General features: G+C 39.7%; 1 protein-coding gene and 1 pseudogene across 1 annotated transcript in view; one reads left to right on the forward strand and one right to left on the reverse strand.

Annotated features, from left to right (window-relative positions):
• Zranb3 (zinc finger RANBP2-type containing 3) overlaps positions 1-12,992 on the reverse strand; it is a 199,381-nt gene that overhangs the window by 124,689 nt on the left and 61,700 nt on the right. Inside the window, 3 exon segments of the mRNA XM_051147304.1 lie at positions 7,472-7,557; positions 10,143-10,238; positions 10,240-10,375. Coding sequence (XP_051003261.1) covers positions 7,472-7,557; positions 10,143-10,238; positions 10,240-10,375 — 318 coding nt within the window.
• LOC127190352 (COX assembly mitochondrial protein homolog) lies at positions 1,971-2,282 on the forward strand (annotated as a pseudogene).

The raw sequence follows: 12,992 nt of genomic DNA on the forward strand, positions 1-12,992 counted from the left end.
AAGCTGGATTCTTTCTTTGAAACTACAGGCGAATATAAACGATTATGCCTATGAGTTTCTTCCAGTGTAATTGTATAACTGTATATTGTATACAGTGTAACTGTATATTCATCATGAAAGGTGGGCATTAGGACAATAGGGTTGAGAAATGAAGCTCTACAACACGATCACTTTCTTCATGTACAGCTCCTGTGCAGTACACACAAAGGATGCATTGGGGTTGAGAAGAAACAATCTAAGGAAGTCTGCATTTATTGAAAATAATAAATAATAATCTTCTAAAAGGGGAGAGCACCAGGTCCAGGTGAACTCACTCTTGAGGTCCACCCACCATTTCAGGAAGAAACTATACCAGCTATCTAGAGGAATGGCTCAGTAAAATGCTTGCCACACAAACATAAGGACCGGGGCTTTGGTCCCCAGAACCCACTGTTCCAATCCTACACATGTAAGAATGTATAGTTTTAATGTTCTCACATTAAGCCAAAATCTACAACTCAAATAAGTTCCATGGCTGGACTAGTTTTTCTGTTAGTGACATAATGACAAAAGCCTAATTCCTTTAAGCTGTGACAGATGTTTAACTATTTAAAGACTTGTTCCGCTAAGGTCTTTTTCTCTCAAATTCCAATAGGCTTCATAAGATTGAGGACTGTCTCACCTGTTTCACTTCTCTCGCAACTGAAAATCAGTCTTAAGTAGAGCAGGCAATCAATAATGGGAGGCATTGCAGAGCTGAACTGACTACACTCTCCCAGATATAGCACATTTTTGTTTGTGAAAATACTTAAGGAAGAAGGATGACAGCAACAGACATGCTAACATGGGAGGGGGAGAAGCTCAGGGCCTCAGCTCTAGACAAAGAACTATAGGAAGCTAAGCAATGTTGAGAGTGGGTGAACTGTCCTCCCAGGGAAATCACACCAACTAGTTACCCAGTATGAAATGGGCAGCCATGAAAACATATGCATACAGTAACATTATATGGACTAAGGAGGTTGCATTCATTTACTTAGGAATATACACACCCATACACACCAAAAAATTAAAGAAAAAGAGGCCATGAATTTGAGAGGTGGTGGTGATAGATGGGAGGTACTAGAGAGAGGAACAGGAGGGAAGAAACGATGTAACTATAAACTCAAAAAAATTATAACAAAATCATATAGAAAAAAGAAAACACGATTTTTCTTTTTCTTCCTTCATTCTTTCCTTCCTTCCTTCCATTTTTTGAGGCAGGGTTTTTCTGTACATCCCTGGCTATCCTGAACTTGCTCTGTACACCAGACTGGCTCTGTAGACTAGAGATCCAGCTGCCTCTGCCTCCTGAGTGCATTGATTAAAGGTGTGCACCACTGCCACCCATGCTTCTTAAAACATGATTAAATTAATTTTTTTAAATTTATTTATTATTATGTATACAGTGCTCTGTATGCACATAAACCTAAAGGTCAGAAGATCACATTACAGATGGTTGTGAGCCACCATGTGGCTGCTGGGAATTGAACTCAGGACCTCTGGAAGAGCAGACCGTGCTCTTAACCTCTGAGCCATCTCTCCAGTTCCAAAACATGATTTTTAAGTCCATGTTATATCCTTGTACTTCTTTTTTTTTTTACAGTTTACTCCCAGCATCTCATTTTCACAGCTATAATCTTGTCATCAAACCAGCTTTATCTAGAAAACTAAAAACGTCTGCCCTTGGAGCCTGGGGGATGGCTCAGTACGAGGAGAGCTTTCTGCTCATGCAGAGGACACCTATGTGTCAGATGGCTCACCACCTGCAATTGCTGTAACTAGCTCCAGGAGGATCGGCTGCCTGTGGCCTTCAAGGGCACCAATACCCATGTGCACAACTCCTTCTCCCTGACATGTACATAATTTAAGATAATTAAAGTAAAGTGAAACTTTTATTTTTGATGTATCTTTCTGCTCCAGCCAAGTGGCTGCCTTCTTATCCACCTGCCAAGATGATGCTGGACCCTGTAGGGCAGCATCTCAGACATGCTGTGAAAGATGTGCTGATCCTAAAAATAGAGAAAAAGGCAGAGAGAGGTGCTCTGAAAAAGTTGAGGGTTTTATTAAATGTTGCAAGTATGCCAAAATCCTTATGTTAGTAAAATGCCAGAAAGAAAATTCTTTGACAGAATGTCTAACTGCCGACTCTAATGCCCCAGCCTTTTATGAAGAATACAAATTGGAATATCTCAAAGAAAGGGAAATTCAGAAAATCAGGAATTACCACTGAGGAAAGGCTAGAGAAGCGTCCTATAAGTGTGTAGGTGAATATTTAGGTGAGCTAGAAACAACTCTATTTATAATGTCAAGCACAACAAGCAACAGATGGAAATGATGCTTACTTTATCCTTGTCCTGAAAAAACTCATACTTTATGAAATAAAAATCTTTATCTTAGAGCTCTGATTTATTAAATACAGCATAGGAGGAGAAGCTAAAATAACAATGATCCTGGTCTCTGTCCAGTCCTCTAGGGTGCCTCTTCACTCACCTGCACTGTACCCGTCTCATTATGATGTCACTGTTTACTTTGTCGGCATCATGATACCCTTCCTGTTCCCACACCTTCCTTGCCCATGCTGACTTCTGAGTCTTACTAAGATAACTACGCTTCCTTGTCTTTCATAGATCCATCATAAGTTGATTCAAAACTTTCAATATCGGACAGATCTGACACTAGGCACACAGACTTTAGCCTACACCACATGGCTGTGGAAACACCATTAACCGGTTCCTGATCTCAAATGGCTACTCAGCATTGCTATTAAGCCTAGAGATGTTTTTTTAAACAAAATCTCAATAGTTTGAGTTTATCAATAAAGACTGTGGAGCCAGATACTGGGGTGAATGCCTACTAGTTCAGAGAGGCCGAGAAAGGACTCGGCTGACCTTCCTCCTCAACAGCCATCCCAGAAGGAGTGTCCACTCCTCCCACATCTATCTCAAACAAGACTCTGAAACTGAATGTCCTTCCCTTCTACTTCCTGTACATCTCTCTATCCTTCCTCCTGGTTTCCTCTTATACTCTATGGTATTTTTCTTAATAATCTTATGTTCCTTTCCTGGCAACTGGTTATGTGCTCGGCCTCTTGAGCTATGGTTGACTTTATTTAATCCTGTTTACAATATTTAAGCAGAAAGCTCTTGGATTTAAAGTGTGTGCTGAGGCTGAGCCACACCACAAGTAGAAACAGGTTTTTCCAGTAAATAACACAATCTCAGGGTCCACAGTGTGGTGATATATACCGCACCATATGGCACTTATCTCATTGTCTCAGTTCCCATCATGCAGAAGTTCAGACCACGTCAAACTTTCACACTTTAAACCCCCTACTTCTTCATTGCTTTAACACAACAAACGCTTTCATAAGAAAATGTCATGAGACCAGGGCTACACAGAGGAACCCTGTCTCAAAAAACCCAAAGGAACCGAAAAAAGAAAAGAAAAGAAAATGCCATGAGATATAAGCTCTCCTAAGCCCTGTCACTACAGAAACTATGGTATAGGCCCAATAATATGCCACTTAGTAATGGAAACCCACTGACATCTCTGAAACTATAATATAAATTCAATAATATGCCACACAATTGTTAAGAAGGGATACAAATACTTATGTAGAAAAAGTGACAAAATTAGAAAGTACAAAAATGTTTATGTTTTTGATACAACAATCCCTTTTCAAAAAAAAAAAAGAAGAATTTGCTTAGTCTTCTATTGGTTTAAGATTTTGAACCACGTAAAAATATGGTACGAAAAATAACAAAGAAACTTGTAAATCTGATCACACACAACAATCCCACATTTTACAACTCCACAGTGCAGAGGCTGGATAAAGAGGCAGAGAACACTTGGGTATAGAGGTTTAGACTAGAATGATGGAATGTGCTAAAAATGAAAAGTTCTGGGTTGTTTTGGTTTTTTGTATGTGTGTTTTTGTTGCTTTGTTGTTGTTTGTTTTTCAAGACAGGGTTTCTCTGTGTAGCCTTGGATGTCCTAGAACTCTCTTTGTAGACCAGGCTAGTCTCGAACTCACAGCAATCCACCGGCCTCTGCCTCCCGAGTGCTGGGATTAAAGGCATGTGCCACCATTGCCCAGCCAACTTCTGTTGTTTTACAATAATGTGAGTATACCTAAAGCTAAACTATACACTTAAAATGGCTAAATAGTAAATTTTCTTATGTATTTCTATTGAAATAAAAAAACCAGAATAGCAATAACCAAAGCTTGCAAAAGACTGAGAAAAAGGAAAGACACCCACAATGTCTTCCTATTAGCATCCTGATGAACAAGACTGTAATTTGACTCCTACTTAAGTCTATCTTTATCTATCTCCTGACTATCTGTTTTTGTCTAGAGACCTCAGTTTAGTTCTAGAATATTCAGCCGAATATTTAGTTCCTAAAGTGCACAATGGTCTCTCTTGTTCTGGTTTTAGCATATAGACTTCCCACTTCCTGAAAAGAAAAGAAATATATGTACACACAGGATGCTTCAAAACTGGCTTGATTGGTTCACTCTGGCAAACTCAGCCACCAAATACCTCCCTCCCTTCCCCCATCCTCCCATGACATCATCAAAACTATAATTACTTGGTTAGTGCTGGGACTTGACAATTCAGTGACAGCTTGAATCATTTTGATCCCTAGAGCATATTTGATGGATAACACATGGCCTGGCATATACCAGATAACCTAAAAATATTTATTTTATTATATATATGTGTGTGTGTGTGAGAGAGAGAGGAGGGGAGGAGAGAGAGAGAGAGGGAGGGAGGAGAGAGAGAGAGAGAGAGAGAGAGAGAGAGAGAGAGAGAGAGAGAGAGAGAGAGAGATTTGCCAGAATGTATTTCTGTGCAGCACCTAGTGTCTGTAGAGGAGGATGTTGGATCCTCTGCAACTTAAGTTACAGACGGTCATTAACTGACATATGAGTGCTGAGAATGGAACCTGGGTCCTCTGGGAGAGTAGACAGGACTTTTAACCACTAAGACATGTCTCCATCCTTCTAAAAAATTAATTTTTGAGTGAACAGATTAATTAAAAATCAAACCAGAGGCAGTATGATGAAATGACCTCATACTCCAATACAGTAGAGGATGATTCAAAATCAGAAGTCACTGTGTAGGCCAGAATAGCCTTTAACTCAAGACGCACTTGCTTCTGCCTTCCCAGTGCCGGTATAAAATGCTTGTGCTACAATCCCTGGCTCCAAAGCACACACTTAAGGATAGCTCCGGACAGATGACGCTTGCCTGGATTACCCACATGTCTTCTTTTTATGAGTACAGGAGAACTTATTAAAGTTGCCACTTCTGAGGTCTCTCATGTTGCCAAGAAAAATGAGGAGAAACAGAAAAGAAAATAGCAAGATACAGGATAACAGGGCACTAAGCAGGCTCTAAACCTTCCCTTGCTTAAACAGGATTGATCGATTTATTCACTGAACTTCACTCTCCAGATCCTATTTGTCTTTATAGCTGCCTCTACATAGAACTCATGTATATAGAGGCATTTTGAGTAAGGGTATCCTGGTTGCATAATCCCTTCTCTCTGTGTCTCTCAAATCGAACAAGGCATGTGGTATTTGGTTACTTATACCCTAAGTTCTTTCTTCAGATTACATTTGCATTAACATCCTTCTTTAGGCCGTTACTCAGGAATTAAATACACTTTTTAAAGACAAAGTAACACTCAGTTGAGCACTTCACTTTATTTTGAGTGCAGCATGACATTTCAAATATGAAATATGGGTCTAGAATGGAATAACGATCCATAATTTGCACTCTGTAAAATTATAGTGTGAAAGTGACACCTTTCCAGAATAAAAACACTGTGGAAGGAAATATAGCATCCCACAGACTTACCTAAAATGCCAGGAAATGCCTTGATCTGAATCAAAGCTTATGGAACCACAGAGCTGTCAAGGTAGAGATAGAAAGGACTAGGAAGGCCTCTGAAATGGATGCAGAAGAGAGCATCTTCAGAGGGCTGGAGATGGCGCCTACAAACACATACGGCTCTTGCAGAGGACCGAAGTCCAGTTCCCAGCACCCGTTTGGATGTCTAAAACTCTAGCAATGGGAGATCTGACTCCTTATTCTGGCTTCCATGGCTACCTGCACTCACAAGTGCACACACATTCACAGACGTACATACAAACACACAATTAGAAATAAAAGGAAAGAAAATGCTTTTGAGAAGCACAGTGTTGATCTTGAAATGACTTTATCTAGCAAGTAGAAAAAAGAAGATAACTTCCAGCATTACACAAGATTTCACAAAGGCAAACTATTTCTCTTTGAATTACCATTGGCACTAATGAGTGAGGTACACACTTCCGCTATGACAGATACTAATCAAGAAGCAGACAGTAGGACAGACAGGCCTGCTCTAGTTGTTCAATACCAAATCTAGGAAATATATATCATGTAAACAAACTTTGGCATCTCCATAAATGTTTTTTTTGTGTTGTTTTATTAATCAATACTTAGACCTATTAACAAACAGACCTATCATGGGAACAATGCACAACATCGAAAGGATCATATATGGGAATCATAACTTTGTCTATAAGGGATTGAAATCTCAAATCAAGATGGTTTTCTAAAACAAAAATATTACAACACATAATAAGGAACAGAGTCCAGAAAGGCCCTGCATTGGCTGATACCAGGTTCCATAAACCTCTTCACTTCCTGGGGCATGACTTAGAATGCCCTCCCTAGGCTTATATGTTTGAGTGATTCGTTGTCAACTGGTGGACCGTTTGGGAAGGACTGGGAAGTGTGGCCTTGTTGGCAGAGGTGCATCACTGGAGGTAGGCTCTGAGATTTCAAAAGCTCACACCAGGCTCACTCTAGCTCTCTGCCTCCAACCATTGGATCAGATGTGGATGTAAGCTTTTAGCCACTGCTCCAGCTCCATACCTGCTTGCCTGTCTGCTACCTTGCTCCCACCACGATGGTCAGGGACTGACCCTCTGAAACTGTAAGCAAGCCCCTAATTAAATGCTTTCGTTCATAAGTTGCCTTGGTAATGGTGTCTCTTCACAGCAACGGAACAGTGACTTAGACAACCCTGTAACACCAAAACTTGTCTCATCTAAACCATTCACCCACGCAGTCCAATGAAAGTAGGACAACACACCTCCTTGTACATACTCATCTCAAGAACAGGCACATTTTTGCTCATCCTTGACAAGGACGTTGTGTAGGCCAAGTCTAGCCTCTAGGAATTCTACCGCTTTACTTCCCAAGTGCTGGCACTAAAGGCATGTGCCACCTAGCTATTTCTTTTACATTATATGCAGGTCACCCATACAAGTTTTTACTTAAAGAAATTCTTCCACAGCTACAAGTTTGAAAACCATCGGAATAAGGAATGACTAACAGTGTTTAATGTTTAGAGTTTTAAATATGTCCAGAGAAAAGCTTATGGAGAATAGTTATCCTACCTGATCTGTGCATTGCAGTATCTTTTAGCATACTCGATCCAAGTTCCAAATTTTTGTGGGCAAAGGGCCTCAATCTGCATAAAAAGCTGAAACAACACAAATGTTCTTAATATCTCACAATATTTTCAAGTAAGTTATTATGATGATAAAAGAAATTAATAAAAATAGTAAGAGGTATAAAAGCAAAAATACTTCTTTGTCAAGGCCTTTCTTTCCGCTTTCCCCCACCCTATCCACTCTTCAGGGACAACAATTACCTGTTTCTAAATATAGCACACATAAAACACACACAGATATTGATATATATATACTCTTAAAAAGATTTCTCTCCAGCTCTTGTATATAATTATTAAGTATATAAGCATTGTACTATAATAATAAAGAACTTTTAAAAGCCTGAATAATTATTATTGTGTATATGTGATAAAATATTTACATAGATGCCTAATAGTGAATGTATAGGCTGCTTCTGTCTTATGAAGTTATAAAAATAAGTAATTTCATATAATTATATTTGTGTATATATGCTACTCATAAGCATCAGTGATTTATTTATCTATCCATCCAAATACATTTGTTTGTTTGAAATATGACATTTATGTAACCAGGCTTGCCTCAATCTTCAATCCTCCTGCTTTGACTTCCTGCACGCTGGGATCAAAGGCATGTGCTACCAGACCCCCAACCATCCAGTTGCATCGCTATTGGGTGAGTTTTAGATAGAACAGTTGGTGTTAGGGTTTAAACTCAGGGCCTCAGGTATGGTAGGCAAGTGCTCCACCACTAAGCTTAATCTCTGGCCCCAGGAGAATGCTTTTTCTTTTCTGTTGGCATCTATATCTCTGTGTATGGTGTGCACATTCATGTGTAGGTGGGAAGTTGACTTCAGTGTCTTCTTTAATCATTCTGCGCCTTATAAACTGAAGTGGACTCTCTCACGGAACTTGCATTAATGCAGGTCTGGCTACCTCGTTTGTTAGGATATTCTTTGTCTCCTCTTCTTACAACCTGCTGTCACACCTGCCTGGCTTTTATGTGAGGTCATAAGAATTGAACTCTGGGCCTCACAGTTGCACATTAAGTATTATACCTGCTGAACCTAAAAATATCCTTTAGAGATTAGTTCAAGTTTACCATTTGGGCCAATAGTGTCATTATGCTTTTTTATTTTGCAACTCTGATAGGCTGTACACTGTTATTTTTAATAGGTTATTTAATGTAATGGCTTTATTGATATGATTAATATACCATAAAATTCACCCTTCAAGTACAAAATTCAGTGGCTTGTAGCCACGAAGTTATACATCAGTAGCTACACTACTACTTTCACAGCATTGTGCCCTCCTACAAAGAAACCCAACTCAACTCCATTAGTAATCAAAGCCCCCTTCCCTTCCCTACTGATCCTGGCAAGCACTAAGCTATTTCCTACTTCTATACATTTTTCTATTCCTGGTATTTCATATAAAAGGAATCATCCAGAGTACAGTCTTTTGCCGCATGCACCTGCGTTAACATTAAAACAGACATCTCTAATCAACAACCCACCTTCGAAGCTAAAAAGCTAAATGAAAAAGCAAGCAATGAAGGAAAAGCACTGTACACATTTTGATGAAAATAAAGTAGAAAATTGGCAAACCCTCACTGGCTCTTAGAACAACCAGTAACACTGACTAAACTTTAGCTAGCTCACCAAAGAAACAAAAGCTTACTAAAATTAGGCATACATAAGGACATACCACCACATTCATAGAGATACAAAATGACACTATAAAAACTGTTTGCCAGTAAATTAGATCCTTAGATAAAATGGCCAGAAAGAACTAAGTGACTGAGAAAGCCACTCTGAGCATGTCTATGTTCCTAGCTTCAGTTCCTCCCTAACTAGACGCCTCACCTGGCTGACAACGGGCCATCGTTTGTCTCTATTTTCTAAAGTGCAGCTACTGAAGTGAAAAAAACAACAGAGAAGCTCAGCAAAGCAGTATAACAACAGATGTCCTGGAGCTCATTGGCCAGCTAGGCCAGTGAAATCAAGAGATCCCACCTCAAAAAATAAGGTGGAAAGCAGTTGAGAGAGATAGCAGGTCAGATGCGCAGGAGTCAGTCTCTCTCTGTCTTTCTATCTCTCTGTCTCTGACACACACACACACACACACACACACACACACACACAGACACACACAGTAGATTAAATTTCAATATGTATTAAATAAAGAGACTTTATAATAGCTAGGTGTGATGGTACAGACCTTAAATCCTACAACTCAGGAGACAGAAGCAGGCAGGTGACTGTGAGTTTGAGGCCAGCATGGTCTACCACACAACACATTCCAAGCCAGCCAGAGCTACATAATAAGACCTTGGGTCAAAACAAACCATCCCACAAGCAAACAAGCAAGCAAGCAAATGAAAGAATAAAAAGAAAGGAAAAAGAAAAGTAAACCTTATAATAAAGGTTAAACTATCTTGAATACACACCTGTAAATATGGCTAAGACTTAGAAATAAACAGGTTTTGAAAACCCAGACATAATAAAAAATAGTGTTTAATCATTAACAGAGCCCTGGAAATTTCCAATTTACTCTTCTGGCACTTGAAACATCTGACTTGAAACTAAGCAGAAGATAGATTCGTTGTCATATTCCTCAGAGCACAGCAATCCTAGTACCTCCTCAGGCCTTCCCAGAGCTGGGGTTCCTGTAAGAAGAATGGCTCGCCTGGCCTTCTGCACCACAGGCAGGAGAATCTTGCTGCGGGCGGCAGTTTCTGGACTTCATGTAATGCGATTCATCCACTATCACCACTTGGAAGTTCTGGCTGTTCAGGGCATCCACCAAAGCCTGAGCATCTGTGGTTAAGAGACCATAGCCCAGAACTGTCACGCTGCTGGTCTGTATTCTCCTAGAAAAGAAAACCCACCTGCTTAAAAAATGCATCACAAACAAAATAGCTCTTGAAAAGAAGAGAGAGAGGGGAAAAAGGAGAAAAATAAAAGATGGGCTTACTGCTAACCCTCAACTATTCACACAGCTCGGATTTTACAGTTCTCAAATATGTTAGGCCAAGACTTAGAACTCTGGTCAAATGGCTGAATTTTGTAAGGTTTTGATGACTAGAAAGCCACATTTTACTGGGACAAGAATGTTACTTTATGACATTTTCCTCCATGCCTTTGTTTTTCAACCTGGGTGCCATGGGCATTGTCAGGACAACACCTAACATTGCTGTGCGCTCACACTGCTGCTCTCTTCCATCCCACCTCCCGCAGCCCTCAGGCACTGAGGTGCTGGAATAGGTTAGAAGGCCCCTCCCCTTATACAGAGAGCCACTGAGCTAAAATAAAGTAGCCCCTTAAACCTTTGCCCTCTATATACATCTGCAAATGTCTTTCATTATTACTATGAATTATTCCTATACACATTTTCTTACTATGTGTGAAACTGGTGAGGGAAGGAAACATGTGTCATTCATCTTTATACACAAAGTACTCTGCTCCTAGCGTAGAATGAAGTAAGGAGATAAGCTCTTGAACACTAACACATACCACTTTTGCATTCTCTGTTATCACCAATGGAACAATACAGGATAGCGTTCACTTGCCACCTTCTTTTTCTTTGCCTATGTGCTTGTATGCATGTAGGCACATGGTGTGTGAAGGCATACTACACCTGTTTGCATGCTTATGGACACCAGAGGTTGAAATGAAGTGTCTTCCTCCATCACTCTGCACATAATTACTAAGGCGAGGTATCTTGCTGACCTAGAGCTCTCCAGTCCGGCTGGTCCAGCTAGCCAGCTTGCCCTGGGGCCCCTTGTCGTTTCCGCACAAGTCAAGGACTGGGGTTACTGGTAGGCTAACATGCTAGCCCAGCTTTTACGTCCTATTCCTTTTCTTTACTTCTGATGTGCAGAGGATGGAGGTAGGCCACCATGCCCAAGCTAGAAGTGCTTTATCCTCACAGCCACCCCTTATTCCCTAGCTCCATTTTCTACCCTCCAGGGAAGAAGCGAGAGCTTCTAAGTCGTGAGTAGCACTTGAAGGCCTGGATACATCCAATTAACACAGAGAACTATGGTTTCCTCCGTGTGCTCAGGGAGCAGAAGAGCCTGCAGAAGAGAAGGACAGGCTCAGTATCAAGGGCTAGCTAGGGTACACATGAGGAATATACCCCAGACAATGGTGTGGACTGGGTGTCAGTTCAGGACCATCTGGCACTGGGAGTCATCTCTCTAGGTAGATACACTGCCACGGGTCAGTATGTATCTAAAACTGCTTCTTCTTAAAGGATCAAGAAGACATGGAGTAACTTTTATGTCCTCGGTTAGCATCTTCCAAATATTATGTAAATGAACGCCACCATCACTATTCAATCACAAGAATATATACTTCCTAAAAAATAATAAACAATAGATGATCTAATGCTTTTAGAAAAAGATGAAAAAGGATAGATAATAAGAAAATATGAATGTAGATTTTATTTTCACCCGAGACAGGGTTTCTCTGTGTATCCCCAGCTGTCTTGGAATTGGCTCTGTAGACCACACTAGCCTCTGCCTTCTAAGTGTGGGGATTAAAGGCATGTGCCACCATGCCTGGCTCCCCTCCCTCTTCTGAAACAGTATCTAACTAGGTAGCCCTTGCAGGACTGGAAGTCACTATGTAGACAAGGCTGGCCCTGAACTCAGAGACTGCCTGCCTCTACGACTAAAGGTGTGTGCCTTTGAAAACAAGATAATTTGCATCATTCAACTGTATATTTTATACAATAACATATTCAAATAGGCTGATTTAGTTGAGTTGCTACAAAGCAAGTGAAACAAATTAAAAATTAATCCCAGCAGCCAAGGCTACATAGAAAAACCCTGTCTTGAAAAACCAACAAAACAAAACAAAACAAAAAAACAAACAACAACAACGAACAAACAAACAAAAACAAAATAAGAAAGAAATATTATATCTTTAGAGCAAGGACTTTAAGTAACTACCAAATAAAGCAAATGTTTTCAAGATCTAAAATACCAAAATTATATGTTAGCCCAATAAAATCAAACCTGTTAAAATTGAGTCATACATAAAACTGTCATTATCACCAACCTGGAAAGCAAACCACCTCAGGGTTGTTGATAAAAGCTCACACAACATCAGTCTTGAAGAAGCAATAGAATTGATTTTTGAATCATAAACTAGTTTCAAGTATATTTAAGGCATATAGAAATAATTATGCATGCCTTTTAAAGTATGCATAGTTTACACTATCTTTAAAAGTATACCACAGGTAATAGAGATTAAACGCAGTATTGGGATTTAGGTAAATAATTCATATTTTAAAATGTAAAACAAAGCAAACCACATCACCTTATTCTAATTATGGCAGTTGTTATTTCATTCCAAACATGAATGTAATGTGTCAAGCACTGAGTTTGATCATAAGTACCAAAAAATCAAAAGCAAACCAATATGTAAGCATGAACTAAATGCAAAGAACACATATTTCATTTGCTTCAAGACAAATAAGTT

This window comes from Acomys russatus, chromosome 6, assembly GCF_903995435.1.
Source record: "Acomys russatus chromosome 6, mAcoRus1.1, whole genome shotgun sequence".
NCBI classification, from domain to species: domain Eukaryota; kingdom Metazoa; phylum Chordata; class Mammalia; order Rodentia; family Muridae; genus Acomys; species Acomys russatus.